At 38.5% G+C, this 21,742-nt stretch overlaps 1 protein-coding gene across 3 annotated transcripts in view; it reads right to left on the bottom strand.

Moving 5' to 3' along the window:
* Window positions 1–21,742, bottom strand: part of MPHOSPH8 (M-phase phosphoprotein 8) — a 78,684-nt gene that overhangs the window by 25,514 nt on the left and 31,428 nt on the right. For all 3 annotated transcript variants that reach the window (XM_037037074.1, XM_037037072.1, XM_037037073.1), the window contains exons 2-4: window positions 17,782–17,937; window positions 6,501–7,346; window positions 5,051–5,150 (exon numbers count right to left, since the gene is read on the bottom strand). In XM_037037074.1, coding sequence (XP_036892969.1) covers window positions 5,051–5,150; window positions 6,501–7,346; window positions 17,782–17,937 — 1,102 coding nt within the window. The remainder of the gene's footprint in view (window positions 1–5,050; window positions 5,151–6,500; window positions 7,347–17,781; window positions 17,938–21,742) is intronic.

Here is a 21,742-nt window from a genome sequence, read left to right as displayed (position 1 = left end):
CATAAAAAAAATTCCAGTAAGGAACTTCTGGCCAAGATGGAGGCATAGGTAATAGACTGTGCCCCCTCGCAGAACCAAAAGAAGGACAACAAACATAAAAACAAAAAACACCCAGAAATGACAGAAAACCAAACTGTATGGAAGTCTGGCAACCAAGGAATTAAAGGAGAAACATTCACTCAGACTAGTAGAGGGTGGAGATGGTCAGCAAGGACAAAAAGAATGTGCGGCAACATGGTGGCTGCAGGACCAGGTAGGCAAGGTGGGCTAAGTGCAGAACTGTTCTTCTCTGACCTCTCCCCCACAGACAGCACCAAAAAGCAGTGACGTGTATGGACCCGCTCTGACAAATACCTAAGGCCCTGCCCCTGGTGATGTAAAAGGTGCACCGAGACAAAGAAATATGGTCCAAATGAAAGAACAGATCAAAACTCCAAAAATAAGCCCTTGGTGGTGTGGTAGAGTAGACTGAATGCTGGCCTGAGAACCAAAGGGTCACCAGTTCGATTCCCAGTCAGGGCACATGTCTGGGTTGGAGGCCGGGTACCCAGTGTAGGGTATTCGAGAGGCAACCACACATTGATGGTTCTCCCCTTTTCTTTCTCCTTCCCTCACCCTCCCTCTAAAAATAAATAAATAAAATCTAAAAAAAAAGTAGAGGTAAAACTCCCCAAAATACAATTAAGTGACATGAGATGGACAAGTTATTAGATGCAGAGTTCAAAACAGTGGTAATCAAGATGCTCACAGAAATGATTATGGACTCAAAAGAGAAGAACAAGTGAAGGCTATTCAAAGTAAAATAAAGAAAAATATACAGGAAAACAGTGAAGGGAAGGAAATTGGGACTCAAATCAACAATTTGGAGCATAAGGAAGAAATAAACATTCACCAGAACAGAATGAAGAAACAGAATTCCATAAAATGAGGAGAGGCTTAGGAAACTCTGGGACAACTTTAAACATTCCAACATCGAAATCACAGGGATGCCAGAAGGACAAGAAGAAGAGCAAGAAATTGAAAACTTACTTGAAAAACTAATGGAGAACTTCCCCAATCTGGCAAAGGAAATAGACTTCCAGAAAGTCCAGGAAGCTCAGAGAGGCTCAAAGAAGTTGGACCCAAGGAAGAACACACCAAGATACATCATAATTAAATTACCCAAGATTAAAGATAAGGAGAGAATCTTAAAAGCAGCAAGAGGAAAGAAGAGGATTACCTACAAAGGAGTGCTCATCAGACTGTCAGGTGATTTCTCCAAAGAAACTATACAGGCAAGAACAGGCTGAAAAGAAGTATTCCAAATCATAAAAGGCAAGGACCTACATCCAAGATCACTCTATCCAGCACAGCTATCATTTAGAATGGAAAGGCATATAAAGTCATGTTAAAGGTGTTCATCATCACCTGACCCATATTATATTTAATGTTAAAGGGACTTACCTAAGAAAAAAAATATGAGCAGTAAAAAAAATATATGGACAGTAAAATAACAAACTCACAACTTTCAACAACTGAATCTAGGAAAAAAAAACAAAAACAAACTAAGCAATCAGAACAGGAACAGAATCACAGAAACAGAGATCACATGGAGGGTTACCAGCTAGGAGAGGGGTGGGAGAGAATGAGGGAAAAGGTACAGGGAATAAGCAGCATAAATAGTAGGTAAAAATTAGGGGGAGGTTAAGAACAGTACAGGAGATGGAAAAGTTAAAGAACTTATATGTATAACACATGGACATGAACTAAGGGGGACGGTGCTGGTGGGAGGAGGGTGCAAGGTGGAGGGGAATAAGAGAAAAAAAATGGGACAACTGTAATAGCACAATCAATAAAATATACTTAAAAAATGCTGTGAGAAAAGAAGGTTACACTAATTGAAATAAAGAACAATTTGCAGGGACTCTATAATAGCATGGATGAAGCCAAGAATCAACTCAGTGATTTGGATACAAGAAAGCAAAAAACACCCAATCCAAACAGTAAAGAGAAGAAAGAATCCAAAAATATGAAGATTGTATTAAGAGCCTCTGGGACAACTTTAAGTATATCAACATTTGCATCATAGGGTTGCTGGAAGGAGAAGAGAGTCAACAAGAAACTGAAAATCTATCTGAAGAAATAATGATGGAAAATTTCCTAACCTGGAAAGGAAATCAACAAGTTCAGGAAGTGTAGACAGTCCCAGATAAGATGAACACAAAGAGGCCCAAACCAAGAAACACTGTAATTAAAACACTAAAGGTTAAAGACGAAGAGAGAATACTTTAATGCATCAAAAGAATAGCAGCTGGTTACCTACAAGGGAGCTCCCATAAAATTGGCAGCTAGATTCTTATCAGTAACTTTGTAGGACACAAGGGAGTAGCAAGAAATATTCAAAGTGATAAAAAGCTAGGACCTACAACCAAGCCTACTCTACCGAATGGAAAGACAAATAAAGAACTTCCCAAAGAAGAAAAAGTTAAAGGAGTTTGTTACCACCAAACTACTACATAAAATTTTAAAAGGTCTTCTTCAAGGGAAGATAAATAAAAGATCAAAAATACAAACAATAGGACTTCCGCCAAGATGGAGGCATAGGTGGAAACGCTGTGCCTTCTCCCACAACCAAGTATGAATACAACAAAGGTTTGGAGAACAAAGACACAGCCAAAGAACAGAAAATTGAATTATACGGAAGTCCGACAACAACAAACCGTTCAACCGGGACAGTAAGAGGGGCGGAGCCAGCAGAGAAGCAGGGTCCGGCAGGAAAGATCCCCAGACCCAGGCAAGCAGGCAGCCCGGACCCAGTCAGGGTGTGGGGCAGACTGACCGCGGTTGCACATTCGCGCACACTGAGATGGGCCACGCAGGCCCCAGGGGGCGAATCCAGTTGTAGAGGGTTGATGGCGGTGGTACACTTGCGTGTAGTGGGACAAAACGTGCGGACCCTGGTGATGGTGGCAGCTGCGGCACCTGTGGGGGCCGCGGTGGGAGGCGGCAGACGGAACACCATTACTCCTCTTTGACCCTGCCCCCACATACAGCATCACAACCCAGCAACTGAGCTGCCCTGCTCTGGTGAACACCTAGGGCTCCGATCCTGCTATGTAACAGGCACAAACAGCCCAAAAGATGGCACAAGAAGAACTCAAAGTCCCAGAGTCTGTAACTCTAAGCGACCAAGAGACTGCCAGCCTCTCAGAAGCACAGTTCAAGACTCTATTTATCAGGATGCTCACAGAACTGGTTGATTACAGTCACAAATTAGAGGAACATATGAAGGCTAAACTAATTGAAAGGAAGGGAGATGCACAGGAAACCAATAGTGATGGAAAGGAAACTGGGACTAAAATCAATGGAATGGACCAGAAGGAAGAACAAAACGTCCAACCAGAAAGGAATGAAGAAATGAGAATTCAAAAAAATGAGGAGAGGCTTAGGAACTTCCAGGACATCTTTAAACATTCCAACATCCGGATTAAAGGGGTACTGAAAGGGGGAAAGAAACAGCCACAAGTGGAAAACTTATTTGAACAAATAATAAAGGAGAACTTCCCCAGTCTGGCAAAGGAAATAGACTTCCAGGAAATCCAGGAAGCTCAGAGAGTCCCAAAGAAGTTGGACTAAGAAGGAACACACCAAGGCACATCATAATTACATTAGCCAAGATTTAAATGAAGGAGAGAATCCTAGAAGCAGCAAGAGATAAGGGGACAGTCACCTACAAAGGAGTACCCATCAGACTGTCAGCTGATTTCTCAAAAGAGACCTTACAGGCAAGAAGGGGCTGGAAGGAAGTATTCCAAGTCATGAAATCCAAAAACCTACAGCCAATATTGCTTTATCCAGCAAAACATTCATTTAGAATGGAAGGACAGATCAAGTGCTTCTCAGATAAGGGCAAGTTCAAGGAGTTCATCATCACCAAGCCCTTATTATATGAAATGCTAAAGGGACTTATCTAAGAAAAAGAAGATGAAAAATATGAACGGTGAAAGGACAGCAAACTCACAGTTACTAACAACCACACCTAAAACAAAAGCAAACCAAGAGGACAGCTAGATCAGGAGTGGAACCATAGAAATGAAGAACACATGGAGGGTTAGCAACAGGGGAGTGGGAGGAGGAGAGGGGGGAGAAGGTACAGAAAATAGCATAGACAGTAGGTAGAAAATAGGGGGAGGGCAAGAATAGTGGGGGAAATATAGAATCTAAAAAACCTGAGACACGTGGTTATAAACTAAGGGTGAGGAGAATGGTGGGGGAGGGAGTGTGCGGGTGGAGGGGAATGAAGGGGGGAATAGAACAACTGTAATAGTATAATCAATAAAATATATTTAAAAATACAAACAATAAAATGACAATACATACATATCTATCAACAATTGAATATAAAAAAATAAATGAACAAGCAGAACAGAAACAGACTCATAGAGAACATTTTGAAGGTTGCTAGATGGGGGGAATGGGTGAAAAAGGTAAAGGCATTAAGAAGTACAAATTAGTTGTTACACAGTCACAGGGATGTAAAGTATAGTATAGGGAATAATAATATTCAAATAGCTATATATGGTGTCACATGGGTACAAGATTTATTGGGATGCTCGCTCACTGGGTTATGTAAGGTCTAACCACTACACCTGACACTAATAAAATAATGTATGTCAACTTTAACTGAAAAATAATAAATCATTAAAGAAAAGAATAATTAGCCCTGACTGGCACAGCTCAGTAGGTAGGTGTTGTCCTACAAACTGAAAGGTAGCTGGTTCAATTCCCAGTCAGGGCACATGCCTAGGTTGTAGGCCAGATTCCCGGTTTGGGGTGTGTGAGAGGCAACTGATTTGATTTTTCTCTCCTGCATCAATGTCTCTCTTCCTCTTTCTCCTTCCCTTCCCCTTTCTCTAAAAATAAGTAAATAAAATCTTTAAAAAAAGAAAGTATTAAAAAAAGAAAGAAATTTACCAGTTCAGTGATATTGGGGGTTAGAAGAGAAACTGTTTCACAGTACATTAAATTCCTTGAATAAAAGATGGCAATGGTAAATGGTATTAACACTCACTCTTTAATCCTTTTGGCTCTTTGTAACCTTTGTCTTCCTTGTCTAAATCATGCCTTTTCTGGTATTTTTCTTTGGGTTCATTTTTTTTGGTCTCTTTTTCCTGAAAGAAACACATGTAAGACCCCAAAACATAAGAGCTGCTACCACATGAGGCCTTTGTGCACCATGGCACCTGACCACTGATGATTAAATCTTTTACACAGCAACTGCTTCCTCAATTGAGATTATTATTCAACCATAATTTACAGTCCTGGCTGGTGTGGCTCAGTGGATTGAGTGCCAGCCTGCAAACCAATTGCCAGTTCAATTCCCAGTTAGAGCACATGCCTGGGTTGCGGGCCAGGTACCCAGTGGAGGGTATGCGAGAGGAAACCACACATTGATGTTTCTTTCCCTTTCTTTCTCCTTCTCTTCCCCTCTCTCTAAAAAATAAATAAATAAAACCTTAGGGAAAAACATAATTCATAAAACATTAAATTAAAAACCCAATACCAATTTCCTGAACTCTGTTAAGAATTTATTACTAAAAATAAATAAAATTCCAGCTCTGACTGGTATGGCTCAGTGGGTTGGGCATCACCCCACAAACTTCAAGTTTACCAGTTCGATTCCTGGTCAGGACAAATGCTCGGCTGTGGGCCAGGCCCCCAACTGTGGGAGCAAGAGAGGCAACTGACTAATGTTTCTCTCCCTCTCTTTCTCCCTCCTCTGCTCACTCTAAAATATAAATAATAAAATCTTTAAAAATAAAGAAAATTCCCGAAAATGTTATCCTACAGTCCTATTAATCAAACATGACCTTTTATTATGTACATTCTGCCTTCTCAGCTAATTTTACTAGTAGTTTTGTTTAAAATTCTTTTAAAAAATTTACATTGCATAGACATTTTTATATTAATGTGTTCATAAAATTTTGTAAACTCTTATTTTGGTTACACTGACCTCATAATTAATATTTCCATGCATATATAATAGGTCTCAAGTTGATGCAGCATTTTCTTAACCTTTATTTCCCTCATGGCTAAACAATTAGATTGGTGATTAGTTTTAGTGATGGTAACAATGCCATAAATATCTTTCAGAGCTCTTTCTGCCTTGAAAAGGATTTCCTTAAGATAAATCTACAAAACTGAAAATAATGGATAAAAAATTACTGTTTTTATATAGCCCTTGATAAAGACTACATGTATCAATATATGTATGAATATTTTCATAATGTGGAAAATGTTTCCACTTTGAAAACCCATACAGAACAATTTTTACAATAGGGGATAAGCTATTAAACATATTTTTTACAAAAAAAGACTTAGTGGAAGAAAAACTATTCTTATAGATCTACTGTTTTCTCTCATTATTTGTGAAACTGACTCATCAAAGCAAAGCTAGCTGGATAGGAACATTCCTTATAAGATTTTAACATAGTCCTTCAAACAACCCCCCTAGTACTCACTTCCCTGGCCAACTCAGTGGCTAGGAGGCCCCGCTCTTCCTCACCCAGCCTTGAGCTCTTCTGTGTATGGGAAGATCCATGTGTCAGATTATCCAACTCTGTGGTATTTCTGCTTTTGTCTTGATTCCTTTGCTTTTTATGGGTATTTTTCTTCTCTAAAGAAAGGTTCTTGCTTTCTAGCTTTTTGCTCTCTTTAAGTTCCTCGGCCTTTCTGGGTTTCTTTTTGTTTCTCTTTCCTCTGACATCAGCATCCTCATCTGCACTCCCGGAGCCATCCAGCTGTTTATCTAGAACAGCGTCTTGAGCTCCATCTGGTCCTGCTTTATCTTTTCCACTTTTAATCTTCAGTTTCTCTTCTCTGTTGTCAGACCATAAATCTTCACTATCCCCTTCATGAAAAGGAGGGTCATTGAGTACACCTGATTCAGATTCCAATGGAAATTCAACACATTTGTCTTTTTTTGTTTTTTTGTTTTCCTTGGAATCTTCTTTTATTTTACTTTTAAAATCTCTTATTTCACCCTTTTTACCTTTCTTTAATTCCTTTGTTTCTTTTATATCGTCCTTTTTGGGCTTTTTGGATTCCTTTAATTCTTCTTTGGCTTCGGAAATTCTTTTCTTTGTCCTTAAATCAAAAACTGAAATTTCAGAGCTCTCCAGGTCTGGCTTCGATTTCTCTTTTAGTTTACTCGTCTTTGCTTTTTTCTTCTTCAGATCATCAGGGCTTTTCTCTTCTCTCTGCCTTAATTTTTTCTTTTTCTTTTTTGGAGAAGTATCTTCTTTTGTCTCACTCTGCTGATCACTATCAGAGTTTGCCTCAAATATGTCATTATTTAAAGATAGTCTCTATAAACAGAAAAAAATTAAATACTCATTAACATAGTAATTTGAAAGATTTTGAAACACAGCACTGACAATATCTGGTAGAAATGGTTTTTTCCTCCCTAGAAGTTTCTCAACTTCTTAAAATTACTTACCTAAACAGAAGCTGTTTAATATTACCTACATCTCTGATTTACCAAATAAGTGTTAACTGATAAAGAGCTTCAATTTAAGAAAGCAGATGTGAACAATAATAACTGTCTTATGTATGGTGGTGGTGGTGGTGATAGGTTTGTAAATGATTTGATATACAAAATTCCCCAAATCACCAAGTAACTAATTTATATAGACTTTCTTGGTTATCACTAAAAAAAAAAAGAAAAAGTAATGACCAATCCAAATACAAAGATTTTTTTTTAAAAAAAGGTTTTTGGATCTCAAAATATCCATAAACTTCTTGTTAAACTTCACTATTGTATATGGAATGAGTAAAGATGGCACCCAAATCTCACCTCTGCAATTGATTTATTATATACAGTTGATCCTTGAACAATGCAGGAGTTAGGGGCAACAAGCCTTGCACACTTAAAAATCTGAGTATTACTTTGAATCCCCTCCAATTTTACACAGCTGTGGGGGACTGGTTTTAGGACAGCCCCAACCAACCACGGATACAAAGCTCCATGCATGCTCAACTCCCTTATATAAAATGGCATAGTTCCAATATAAACATAGTGGGTTCTCACATCCACAGACTCCCATGGTTGAATCTGCAAATGAGGAATGTGAGAATATGGAGGGCTGGGATGATGGCATATTTATTGAAAAAATCCGCATATAGGTGGACCTGTGCAGTTCAATTATATACTGTTCAAGGATAAACTTACTTCAAATTAGATATGGAGGGACTGGGAGATAGGGAGAAAACAGATACTAATTAACAAATAAATGCACCTATTTATCAAATTGATAATATAACCACCGAGAAGAAAAACAAAAGAATTAATCCAAGTAACTATAAGCCCTGGCTGGTGTAGCTCAGTGGATTGAGCATGGGCCTGCAAACCACAGGATCACGGTTCGATTCCCAGTCAGGGCACATGCCTGGGTTGCAGGCCAGTTTCCGGTTCCTGGCAGGGGATGGGCGGGAGGCAACCATACATTGGTATTTCTCTTTCTCTCTCTCCTTCCCTTCCTCTCTAAGATAAATAAATAAAATCTTAAAAAAAAATACCAAACACCCCTAGTGAATCTTGTAAATATAGCAAACCTACATGTAAATCTGGAATTTTACAAGAAGTGATGTAGCAAATCTGAAGCTAATTGCTAAATATTGTAGTATGGAAAAGTTAGTACAAATAGAGTTGATGGGAACCAGTGTTCTCAAGATATAAAAAGGAAGCTAATACGATGACCAATGAGAATGACAGGAAGCCCCTGTAGTGATGGACTGAACAAGTGTATACCTTTTCTGTTAGTTCTACTTTGGGCTTAGAAATAATGGTACCCTAATAGCAGTTAGTACATCTTTGTTTCTAAAACCTCTTTCTCCCTAAAAAGAACCAGGGCTGGAGCAGAAAAGTTCATGGCAATACTGAAACACCTCTGCCAGAAAGCAATGATGTGCTAAAAACTGGTAAGGGAATATCAAAAGGATGCAGGACGTAGCTTGAAGGTAAATTTGGAACCATTTTGGAACCCACTAGATAAATCTGGAACCATTTTAGCATTACGGTGAGTAACAATAGTAATGGACATAATGCACTGACAAAGGGGTCCATGAGTACACTGAAACTAAGGGAGAGGGAGGAGTGGCCCCTTATGAACACAGACTGAAAAACACAAAATAAAAGAATCAGAAAAATCCATATTTTACAACCACCACAGTAATAACTAATTTAGGCATGAATCATACTAGTATTCTAAAATCAAGGGGTGAGAGGTTATTGGGAAACAAGAGATTCTCACAGTTTCAAAGATTACTTGTTATTATTTATTATCAGGTTACTCATTATTTTAAAAGTAAAAAGGTATTTTTTATTCAAAAGGGAGAAAAATGGGCCTCACTATCATATAGTTTATAATCAGCAATAAATTATAAACTGACATATCTTGATGTAATTAATGCACGATACTAAATCTAATCATAAGGAAACAAATCATCTAATTCCAATTTTTAAAAAATACAGTTTATTTGTGATTTAACATTAATAAGCATTCATCTAATTCTATTTTGAACTTTCTATAAATCAAGTGGCCTAGACTCATAAAAACTGTCCATGTCATGAAAGACAAAAGGTTATGAATGTCTAGAAAACAGGAAACTAGAAAGACATGTGATGAAGCGCCCTTCATGACAGAAAGCAATAGAGGACGACCTTCAGGAACAATGGGGAAGCCCTACTGAATGCAGCGATGTGTCAGCTAAACATCAGACAACAGTGTTGCTGATATAACACTACTGATGTGTCACAGTGGGGAATCTGAATTTCCCTGAAGATGTCTCTGTAGTTAAGAGACACATGCTGAGGAATTCAAGAAAGTCTGCAATGTGCTCTGAAGTTACCGTTTCCTCACCTATAGCTACTACTCTGCTCTAAGTAATTTCTGTAAGAGTACTGAATGACTTCTACTTTCTCATTTTCCCTCTGTCCTAAACAGTTTACCACTGCTGTCCATCCCCTTGAAAATCATGCTAAGGATTGGTGTTGGTCTTATTTCCAAACTTGAAGAATTAAACATCTTGGTTTTACTTACATTTTCTGCAATAATAAAGGGAAAAGGAGGGAGGGGGGAAAAGGAGGACTAAATTTAATCTTGCCAGGTGTATGATTAATGTTACTTCAAAAGTATTTTTAAACAAGAATTATAAAACTGATTTTTTCAAAATATAGTCCATCAGATTATTACTTGGAAAACAGTAATAACAAGCACTATCCTGCATCCTATACCAATTCCCAGCCCATACCTTTTTCTTTAACTCAGGCCTGTATTTCTAGTTGGAGACTTGACATCTTCGTGAAATGACAAGTAAGTAATGTGTTCAAAACCGGACCCATTCCCTAAATATACCATCATTTATCTAGGTTCCCAAACATGTAATCTTAGTCCTCTGACTCCATTTTCCCCCCTAAGTCAGATCAGTCACGAAACCCTGTGGAACATGGAATCAGTGCTCCAACCTACACCACCTGAAGTTCCTATCAGTTCCTTACCTCTCCCTTTTGGCAGTTTCTCCCACCAGAATCAATTATATCCCAGCTAATAAAGGCAGAAGGGATGACAGAATTAGGAAATTACTATTTCCCAACCTCGAATGAATTAATGGCTCTAGGCAATGATCATCAATGGCTCCTAAAACCTACACATCAAATGTTAGGAGCACCCCAATAATGGAGATGGAAAACACCTAATCTCAATGATTACCTCAACCTCACTTTGAGAGAGTTAACTAGACATTATGTGCTTTCTGATGGGTTGTGTGGAGGTGCATGTCACCAAGTATGACTTTCCCTGAAAAAACTAATTAAACCTGAACACGGTCATCCTTCTGCATCTAGCTAACAGCTTATAGAAATAGGGGGGATAGAGAAACATGTTAAAAGGCAACACACTCAGTCAAATCCAGAATACGGGAAATTCTACAGAAAAATGTGGATTCTTCATCAAATAAACAGCATGGGGAAAAGGGGGGAGGGTTAGGGATAGAAATAGTTACATATTAGGAGAGATTTTAGAGTTCATCAATAATATACAATGTGTAGGCCTTTTTCAAATCCCAATTCAATCAAATCAACAAAAAATGTTTTTGTTTTGAAACAACAGGGGGAAACTGAACATATTATTAGATATTAGAAGGTACTAAGAAATAAGTATAAACTTCTTGGTATGATAATAATATAGTGGGTATTTTAACAATTCCTTTTACGTACTAAAGTATTTCAAGGGGCAGCGATATGACATCTGGAATTTCCTTCACAACTTTCTGAGTTGCAGGAGTCAGCAACTCAAAAGAGAGGGGGAGAAGCAGAGAGGGAAAAGAATGTACTGATAGATGTGGTGATAATATTATATCCTCATGATACTACCCTGTCCATTTTTAGATGTTCAAACTTTCTTTAATAAAATTCTTTTAAAATCACCTTTCTGAAACATCAATCTCATGATACAACTTCCCTCAAATTTCTGCTGGTCTTTCTAATGCCAGAATGGTCAAGCTGGACCCCAGTTGCACACCAGCTTCCCCAGCCTCCCTTTTGCTTCATTCATATGTAAACCTTTAGCTCTTCCCACCATTCCCAAGGCAGGTGCTTTTGCACAAATGATGTTGGTTTGTCCCTGCCTCACCTCCTAAGGTCCCTCGAATTCATAAATTTTAAAAAAGATTTTATTTATTTATTTTTAGAGAGAGGGGAACAGAGAGACAAAGAGAGGGAGAGAAATGTCAATGAGAGAGAAACATCCCAACTGGCAACTCAGGCATATACCCTGCCCAGGAATTGAACCAGCGACCTTTCAGTTTGTGGGATGATGCCCAACCAACTGAGCCACATCAGTCAGGGCAAATTTCTCATCTTTAAGGGCTCAGGACAAATGATGAATCCTCTGTAGCTTTCATGCTCATCTCAGAAAGTTGGTCACTCCTTCCTGTTTTACTCTCCACAGCACATACAGTTACCTGAGAACATGTGTCCCAGCTTCAACATCTCCCCACCCTGTCCTGAGTTCTGTGAAGACATACCTCACATCTTTTTTTGTGTGCCCAGTGATGGACACACATTATAGCTGGACTTCTAGATGAATGAACATTAAATAATTAGCAAGTGAGGCTGATGCTATCCCTTTTATTGGGTAAACAACTTAAAAGAATTCTAAAATTCTGCCTGGCTGGTGTAGCTCAGTGGATTGAGCGTGAGCCTGAGAACCAGACAATTGCGGTTCGATTCCCAGTCAGGGCACATGTCTGGGTTGCAGGCCAGTTCCCGGCAGGGGACCCACAAGAGGCAACCATACATTGATATTTCTCTCCCTCTCTCCTTCCCTTCCCTCTCTAAAGATAAATAAACAAAATCTTTAAAAAAAAGAATTCTAAAATTCTGAAAATCCTAAACTGTATAAAGAAAGAAAGAAAGTCCTCTGGGGAGTTTCTATTCACCAATTTTTAAATGGAGCCTCCACAGAAACTAGATCAGTCTCCTTGCTGCCACAGCCATTCTGCACCATATCTACTCTCTCAGCCTTGTCCCTGTCAGCCAGCAGTGTTTCCTGCCTCATTTGGTGTCTGCTGTAGCTGTCACACAAGAGGGTGGCAGGGTCACTTGTAAGTTCCTGGTCCTTCTCTCAGTCATCTGGGAGAGGCTCGAATGCTGGCTCCTTAGCAAGTATCTCTGAAAAAGGACTTTTCTTTACTCATTAGTCTACTCCAAGAGATTTACAACGTGAAGGTTTTAAATATAAAAAAGGTTGATTTAACTAGTTTATAAACGTAGCAGTTAGATTTTAGGCACCAAAATACTCTATTTGAAAGAATCAGTTAGCTGTATTTTAGATGAATTGGTAGGTATGTTCCCTGGGTGATGCAGCCCTGAAATCCCTAGCCAGATTCACTGAAATTAGGACATAAATATTTGCTGCCATCTACCTCTTGCATTATTGTCTGCTATCACACAACATTACTAAATGATAGAAATATTGATCTATTAGTGTTCACTTTAAAATAATTATAGTCCTGGCTGATGTGGCTCAGCTGGATGGAGCATTATCCTGCAACCAAAGGACTGCAGGTTCGAGTCCCAGTCACTGCACATGCCTAAGCTGCAGGTTCAATCCTGGTGCAGGTGCTTGTGATTCCTGGTCTGGGCAAGTATGAGAGGTAACCAACTGATGATTCTCTCTCATGTCCATGTTTCTCTCTCTCCCTTTTCTTCTCTCTCCCTAAAAGCAATGAAAAAAAATGTCCCTGGGTAAGGATAAAAATAAAAAACAGTAACAAATAAAGGCTATAAAATAGTCACAACAAAGATTTTAAAATCACATGCCACAAGCCTGAGCACTTTTAGTATACATGCAACCTGCCTTATTACTCATTTTAATAGTCTCACCAGTAAAATAAACCTATTAGTTATTACCCAAATGAAGAGAACTCTGAAAATAAAATGGGCTCTACCAGTAATTATAGCAAGTCAGCAGACACAGACTGGGGCTGACCCAGCAAATCACACCAATGTGTTTACGTGACAACTTGGTCTATGGGGATGTTCAGTGATATAGTACACGAGACTGTAGTGACAGAGTGCCCGATGACACATTTGTGAAATGCACAACATAGACATGCCCAGGGTCATCTCCTCTGGAAATCATGAGCCTCTGGAACATTACATTACACTCTTGCACTCTTAGAACCATTACCACCTTTTTTGAGAACTATTTCTAAAAGAAATAGTTGAGAACTAAAAAAGGAGGTGTTACTAGAAATTGTTTTCTTACACAACATTATTAAACATTCTAATAAAGACAATTCTAAAAGAAAAAATTTAAAACCATTTTGAGCCATGGTACTAATGAGCCATGGTACTAATGGAACAAATGTTTACTTCACAAAATATACCCTTCTTTAAAATAATGTCTATTTGGATGTGCAAATTCTAATTCATTTTACATTAAAAGGGTATATATAATAATTACTCTACAGCTATACTTTAACAAACAAAACAGAAGTATTTAAGAAAACTACCCTTAAATCAAACAAATAAACAAAAAACCTGTTCTCAAATTTTAAAATTAGCACTGGCTTGGCGTATCTCAGTGGATTGAGCACGGGCCTGTGAACCAAAGGATTGCAGTCGATTCCCAGTCAGAGCACATGCCTGAGTTGAGGGCCAGTTCCCAGCAGGGGCCACATGAGAGGCAACCACACATTGATATTTCTCTCCCTCTCTCCTTTCCTTCCCCTCTAAGGATAAATAAATAAAAATCTTTAAAAATGAAAAAAATAAAATTAAAGGCAAAACTAATCTCTTAGCTGAGAAGTATGCAGATGATTATTTCATAATAAAAACATATTTGTTTGCTGGTTAAAATATGTTGATAAAAATTATTTTCAAAGAAAAGCAGAAAGCAAAATCCTCAGTATATGGTACAACCCTTAAAAACATGTGCGCAACCTACAAGGCACCTCAAAAATAAAAGTTGGATTTTACCTACCTTTGTGTAACTATGACCATTTAAAGGTCTGGCTCATATAAGATACTCTATGTATACTAAAAAAAAGCTATGTCTAAAAAGGTAGGAAAAAACCTCAAAAAGGTAAAAACAGTACAATGTTGCTGTGATAGTAGAGGTTCACCTGTGTCATAACATTAGCCATCAAAGTGTGAGGCAAGCCAGCAACTATCTAATCTGTACACTTTCAGGCCATTAAAAATGAAGGGCTGCATCACACATGAATGTTAACTACCTCAAGCCCTAGCTGGATGGCTGAGTTGGTTAGACCACTGCCCCATACACCAAAAGGTTATAGGTTTGATCCTGTTGCGGTGCACACCGACGACAACTGATAGATATTTCTCTCTCATATCTATCTCCCCCCATCCCTTCCCCTCTCTCTAAAATCAATAAAAAAACTTCCTCGGATTAGGATTAAAAAAATTTTTGTAGGTCGGGCCTGGTTAGTACTAGGATGGGAGAAAAAAATTGTAATCAGCAAAAAGATAATAAGCTATTCAAATGGTAAATGACAAAATATTTTCATAAAGAAATACCATTTCTGCATCATATCTATTTTCTGGTAAATAGCATTAACAACCACTTCTAAGTTATTTTCAGAAAACACTTCTAACTTCTTGTATGCTTTCTAAGTTCTAAGCAAGTAGTGCTCCTACAATTAAGGAGAAAAAGCAACAAATCAAATATTTTTACAGAGGTTACTGTGGTAAAACCTCACAAGACAAAAACTTTGGGGACTGGGAAATACCATGATTTTAATAGGCAGCACATATGTCACTTGTATGAACACAAAGAGATGAACAAAGCAGTTTTCTCCTACTAACAATCTATTTCTCTACCTACAGTCAAAGAATCACAGAAGCTTATAAATGGCAAAACTAGCAGGTTAGGAACCAGATACATTTTTGCCATATGCTTGTTCACGGATAACCACCTCAATGATTAGACCAAAAAGTCATTAGCAATGTAAACACGGGAATACTTTATGAACAAAAATCCATGAGAAGGCAGACCTGAGATTTTAGTCTTAAAAAGATTCAAAATGTTAGTAGTATCTGGAATTTAAAATTACTCTGGAAATAGGTAGGCCAATTTACAAAATGATAAAGTAGAGAAGCATCTTTCTAAAATTAGGACAAAGATTTTTTTAAGCTTAAATTATACCTCAAACACACCAGTCATCATAAATCGTTTTAAATCAAGATAGAGAGTTGCTGTTGGGTTTCACTTGAGGCTTGATAAAGGGAAATAAAAGGATAAGAAAGCCAGATTGCTTTAAGACAACACTTCATGGGAGAAGTTTCAGCAATGTGTTGCTAGTAAGGCAAGACATTGAGAAATACACCTTAAGAAGACTTCAGTCACAAAGTCTAAATTTAGAATACGAATCAAATCACTTATTAAAACAAGTGCATTTGTGCCCTGGCTGGCATGGCTCAGTGGATTGAGCGCGGGCCTGCGAACCACACGATCACGGTTTGATTCCCAGTCAGGGCACATGCCTGGGTTGCGGGCCAGTTCCCAGCAGGGGACGCACAAGACGCAACCATACATTGGATATTTCTCTCCTTCTCTCTTTCCCTTCCCCTCTAAAGATAAATAAATAAAATCTTTAAAAAAACCCCAACAACATGTGCATTTGTGTTTGTGTGAGTTTTGAGGGGAAGAAGTAGGGAAGGAAAGAGTAGGCATTCATTCTAGAAAAGTGAAGTGTAACTATAGAAAAAAATGTGGGGAAAAAAGTTTCTCCTTTAACCTGAACTCATTTTGTAAGGTGTTTGTTTCCTTTGCAAACATTTTTAAAATACTGAGCGTTTTGCTTAGTAACTTAAAGCCATTTTCATTAAAGGTCCTGCTACAAAAGCATAATTTTCAAGTACTGATATTCTACTCGTCTAAGTGGATTTCAAGCTAAAGCCCAAACCAAAAGGAAACTACAGTGGTTAAGAGTGCAGTCGCCTGGCTCTATCATTACTAACCTGTGAACTTGGGCTAGTTTCTTATCTAAGCCTCAGTTTCCCATCTGAATCCACATAAAGTGCTAACCCAGTATTCGTACGTACATAATACAAGTGTTCAGTAAATAAAATCTGCCTCTGATGTTGCTGTTATTATTATTAATACTAAACACTGTTAAAACTGGGTCCTAATATTGTTTTAGTCATTTTAAAAAATACTGTATTGTTTAAGATGTGGTTGAAAACTCAAATTGTAGAGAGAGAAGGGATGACTATTCAGTACTTTATAACTTCAATAAGAATCTGTTTCTTGTACCAATTTTCACTATATAGTCCTAAGTTCAAGAACTTCTGCTAGGATTAAAAAATATATATTTCTATAAAAACAAAAACTCAAAAGCAAGAAGTTGAGTCAGAATTGGTTCAGTTTATAAATAGAAGCTATAAATGAAATATACATTGTAAAATAAATTAGGAACTTCTTCCAAGATTGATAAATAAAGTCAATTCAATTATTTGTGGAATAAGAAAATCAAAGATAAAAGAGTGGACAAATCAAAAGAAGAAAACTCTTAAAACCAAATTTGTGTGGAAGTTTTAACATTATCCCTTTCTAGCCCACCATCAAAACTTTTTCCAAATTGCTGATGAGAAAATTTAACTTCTATGAGTTCCTTCAATCTTGTTATCCTTCCTTATCATCAGGAAGAGCTACAAAAAGCAAGAAAGCAGCTAAAAATTAAATTGGAAAAAGAAGAGAAAAACAAAAGACCTGGATAATCAGACTTGTGGATAATCTAAAATGGATTAAAATTTATCATTTAATAACATGCCCTAAACATTGTTTTATTTTAATTAGCAAAAAAAGCACACATAAGAAATATGTTAATAATGCAGATTAAATACAAAAGTCTGCACTTTATCTGTAGCAGTAATGTGCACGGCACACAAAATACTCCTGAGGTACACAGAAACAAGGTACTCACGTAATGGACAGTTTATCATGCCTTTCCCCCTATACTTATCTTACTCTTAGGTTAAAGGAAAATATTAACACATCTAAATTATACTTTTTCATGAACTGCAACCACAGGCTGACTACAGAAAGAAGAGTTTTGCAAAACTCAGTGAAAGCACTTTGTGAGAACTGGCTATAAAGAACTGGCAATAATAGTATAGATTTTACTCTTATTTGTAAATTCTTTGCTACATTCCCTATACTAAGTAAAATTTACAAACTTATTGTACTAAAAACAGTATGAGATAAAACACGATACCTGAATATCTTTCTTGACTGGTTTAGCTTTGTTATCCACAACTTTCTTCCTAAATTCAAGAAGAACTTCTTTACAGTCCTCAAGATGAACCTCAGGCTCCCAGGTATCATCATCGGATGTATATCCTTTCCATCGAACTTTGTAAAGGATTTTACCCTGTTATATAAATTAAAAAGAAGCAAATAAAGAACATTAATGACCTGATCAAATTTCTTAAACAATACAATTGCTGAGAACAGAGGAACAAACTTGAAAAGAAGATTAATATCATTATACGGTATATTCATATCCTGCCATGGTTAAAAAATACAGGAGCACACCAAAAGCAAAAAATAACAAGCGGGACTACATCAAACTAATAAGCTTTTGTACAGCAAATGAATAATCAACAAAATGAAAAGGCTGCCTACTGAATGGAAACAAATCAAGTAAGGGGCTAACATACAAAATATATAAAGAACTAATACAACTCAATAGCAAAGCCCCCAACAACATGATTGAAAAATGAGCAGAGGATCTAAACAGACATTTTTCAAAGAAGATATTAAATGGCCAACAAGTACACGAAAAGGTGTTCAACATCACTAGCCATCAGGGAAATGCAAATAAGAACCACAGAGATATCATACCCATTAGAATGGCTGTTATCAATAAAGACAAAAATATAAAAAGTATTGACGAGGATGTTAGGAAAAAACAAACCTATGTACTGTTGGTTGGAATGTCAATTGGTGCAGACACTATGGAAAAGGGTATGGAGGTTCCTCAAAAAGTTAAAAATAGAACTAACATTGATCCAGCAATCCTGCTTCTGGGTATTTATTTGAAAAAGATAAAAATATTAACTTAGGGAGTTGGAAGATGGCGGTGAGGTAGGTGTGTGTACAGGTAGAACACCTAGCTGATCTTCTGAGGAACAGCCAAAGGAATCCCAGTATATATGAAAGTTGGAGGCCAAAATTGTAGAGGACATCGAGAAACAGATGGTAAGAAGATTGCATTGGGATGTTAAGGTCCCCGGGACCAGTGAGGGGACCAGGGCTGCTGCAGCCCCTGGCCCAGCACCTGCTGGGCCGGCTGGGCCTGCCAGGCCTGCCACAGGATCCTTGGACAAGAGCTGAATCAACTCCTCCCTCCCTCCCTTGCCAAACAGGGAGGACAGAGCAGCACCAGGATGGACCTGGATGCCTGAAGTTGCTGCGGGAGGATAAAGACAAAGTGGGAGAAGCACAGGGGCAATAATCACCTGCTGAGACTGTGGATGCCGGCTGGGTCATTACCAGAGAAATTAAATTGGGGAGCCAGGTGATGCTGGAGAAAAGACAAGAGATGGGAAGTGATGGACCCTGACCCAGATAGTCTCTGGTCTGGTTGGAAAGTTGGGCTTTGTGAGGGCTGGGTGCTTGTGAAGAGGGACGGGCTTGAACAGGAGGATTTTATTCAAAAAAGGCTTTTGGTAGCCGTTTAGGTAAGTCTCCCACAGTGGCTGCCCCCTGAAAAAGCCATGCCACAACCACGGCTGCCCCTGTTGCAGCCCAGGCAGCCCAGGGAGCTAAGAGGAAGGAAGAGGCGACCCACCTCCCAGCAGAGGCTAGGGGACTTAGTAGTCCCCAGAAAGACTTAACTCAGTGGGGGAACTGAACTACCCTGAAGAGACTATGAGAGTGCCTAGCACCTAGGAAAGCAAAGAGGGAAAAGGTGGCATGTGAGTTGCCCCTAATTAGTGTACCTCAAGGATGGCACAACTGGTGAATTGAAGGTGCCATCCTGGTACAGATAGGCAGCAGGGACACGGCAGAGAATGGAGGACCTGCGCTGGAGGCTGGGAAACTGTGAAAATTGCCACCCAGACCTGGCCCCCATCCTCTTAAAACCATAGGAAGGGAGAAAAGTGAAGCCCAACCCCTCTCAGCCTGTGGCATCCAGGAAGACCATCAGAATTGGTAGGTTTAAAGTCAGCAGGAAGCATTCTTTTTCTTGCCCCAAATGAAAAAGAAGGACATGGAGCTATGAGAGATCCACAGACAGAACCAAAGAGGTAACACAAGGCTAATCCCAACATCTGAGAAACTGAGACAATTTCACTTTGCTGTTCCAGAGAACTTACATGTTACTGTTTATTTGTATTATTATTTTTTCATTATTTTTACTTCTTTTATCTTATTAGCATTTCTTAATTTCTCTTCTGTTTACTTCTCTTCATTTTACTTGTTTGTTTAATTGCATTGTTTGACTGGTTTTCCTTGTTCTCTCTTTAATACTGTATTTTAATTTTCCTTCTTTCACTTTACTTGTGTTCCAAAACCACACTACTCTAGGTCAGGTACTTCCTATTTTTTTAAAAAAGATTTTATTTATTTACCTTTAGAGGGGAAGGGAAGGAGAGAGGGAGAGAAACATCAATGTACGGTTGCCTTTCGTGTGTCCCCTGCTGGGAGTTGGCCTGCAGGGAACTGGCCTGCAACCCAGGCATGTGCCCTGACTGGGAATCAAACCGCGATTGTCTGAGTCGCAGGCCTGCGCTCAATCCACTGAGCTACACCAGCCAGGGCAGGTACTTCCTATTTTTGTTATTCAAATCATATAGTTCCTGTCATATTATTGTTGTTCCATTATTATTGTAAATAATTGTTGCTCCACATAATTGTAAATAGTACACAGCACCCCTCTGGGACGGTAGCCCATTTCATTATCTTCCAGAACTTTATTATTGTTGTGGTTACAATAACTCTATTCTCTCACATACTACACCTACTTCCTATCCTTTACTCTCATTGTACCTTGTTATTTCACCTTCCACAACCCCTCAGTTTTCTGGATTCAGCTCACAATCCTTCATCCCTCTAACAAGAGCCTTACCTCTTTTCCACCCTTTACAAAAAAAAGGCCAACTGGGTAAAATATCAGAGTTAATACTATGCTTAGCCAAAGGATAATCTATCTCTTCTGTACGTGCTGGTACTTTAAATCTCAGAGAATATGCTCCTGCTGTCTTTATTTTGCCTTCCCACTCCAACTGATCACATAAAAAAGTAGGTGGGAAGCTGTGAACACCAACATATCTTCTAGAAGAGAGAACCTGCAAAAGGGAACCACCAACAGATAATAAAGATGGCGGAGGAGTGAGTGGAAGCCACACTAACCTCCACCCAGGACCAATCTGAAATTACAACTAAACAGTAGAGAAATTACCCAGAACAAACAACTGAACAAAAGTAACAGAGAAGCCTCATAATTTCAGACAGAGAGAACCTGCCTGCATCTTCACAACAGCATATAAGACATGGTGAGCGGAGTGACCCTCAGTCAACGAGCTGGAGGGAAAGACTCACCAAAGAAAGACCAAACAACAATCAAAACCCAAATATATACAGAGAGCTAACATAAACGACAGCCTAAGAGCAGCAAGTTCAGGAGATGAAGAAAACTGCACTACTGAATCTCACAGGTATTCTACCATGTGAAGTTATAGAACCTCACACTATAAACCCAGGGAGTCAGAACAGATGAATTTAAAAAGCAGAGGCTAACCAAAAGAGTCTAACAAACAACGAAAAGACAAAGAAACAATCTCCAAATGAAAGGAAAGAAGGCAGCCTCCAAAAGAATGCTAACTGAAATAGAGGCAACTCAACTACCAGATATCGAGTTCAAAGCAATAGTTATCAGGAAGTTCAACGAGCTCACTGAGAATTACCAAAAACCACAGGGCAACTACAATGAACTCACTGCAAACTATATCAACATGAAAAAGGATATAGAAACTCTCAACAACAGGCAAGAGGAAATGAAGAATACAATTTCTGAATTGAATACACAATACAAGAAATCAAAAGCAGGTTAGATGAAGCAGAGTATTGAATCAGCAAGATAAAAGACACAGTAAAAAAAACACTCAAAAATAACAAGAAAAGGGGAATTCCGGCCAAGATGGAGGTGTAGGTAGACACATTGTGCCTCC

The sequence above is a fragment of the Sturnira hondurensis genome, unplaced genomic scaffold, assembly GCF_014824575.4.
Source record: "Sturnira hondurensis isolate 20B ecotype Veracruz unplaced genomic scaffold, ASM1482457v3 Scaffold0022910, whole genome shotgun sequence".
In the NCBI taxonomy this organism is placed as follows: domain Eukaryota; kingdom Metazoa; phylum Chordata; class Mammalia; order Chiroptera; family Phyllostomidae; genus Sturnira; species Sturnira hondurensis.
This window is presented reverse-complemented; position numbering and strand designations above follow the sequence as displayed.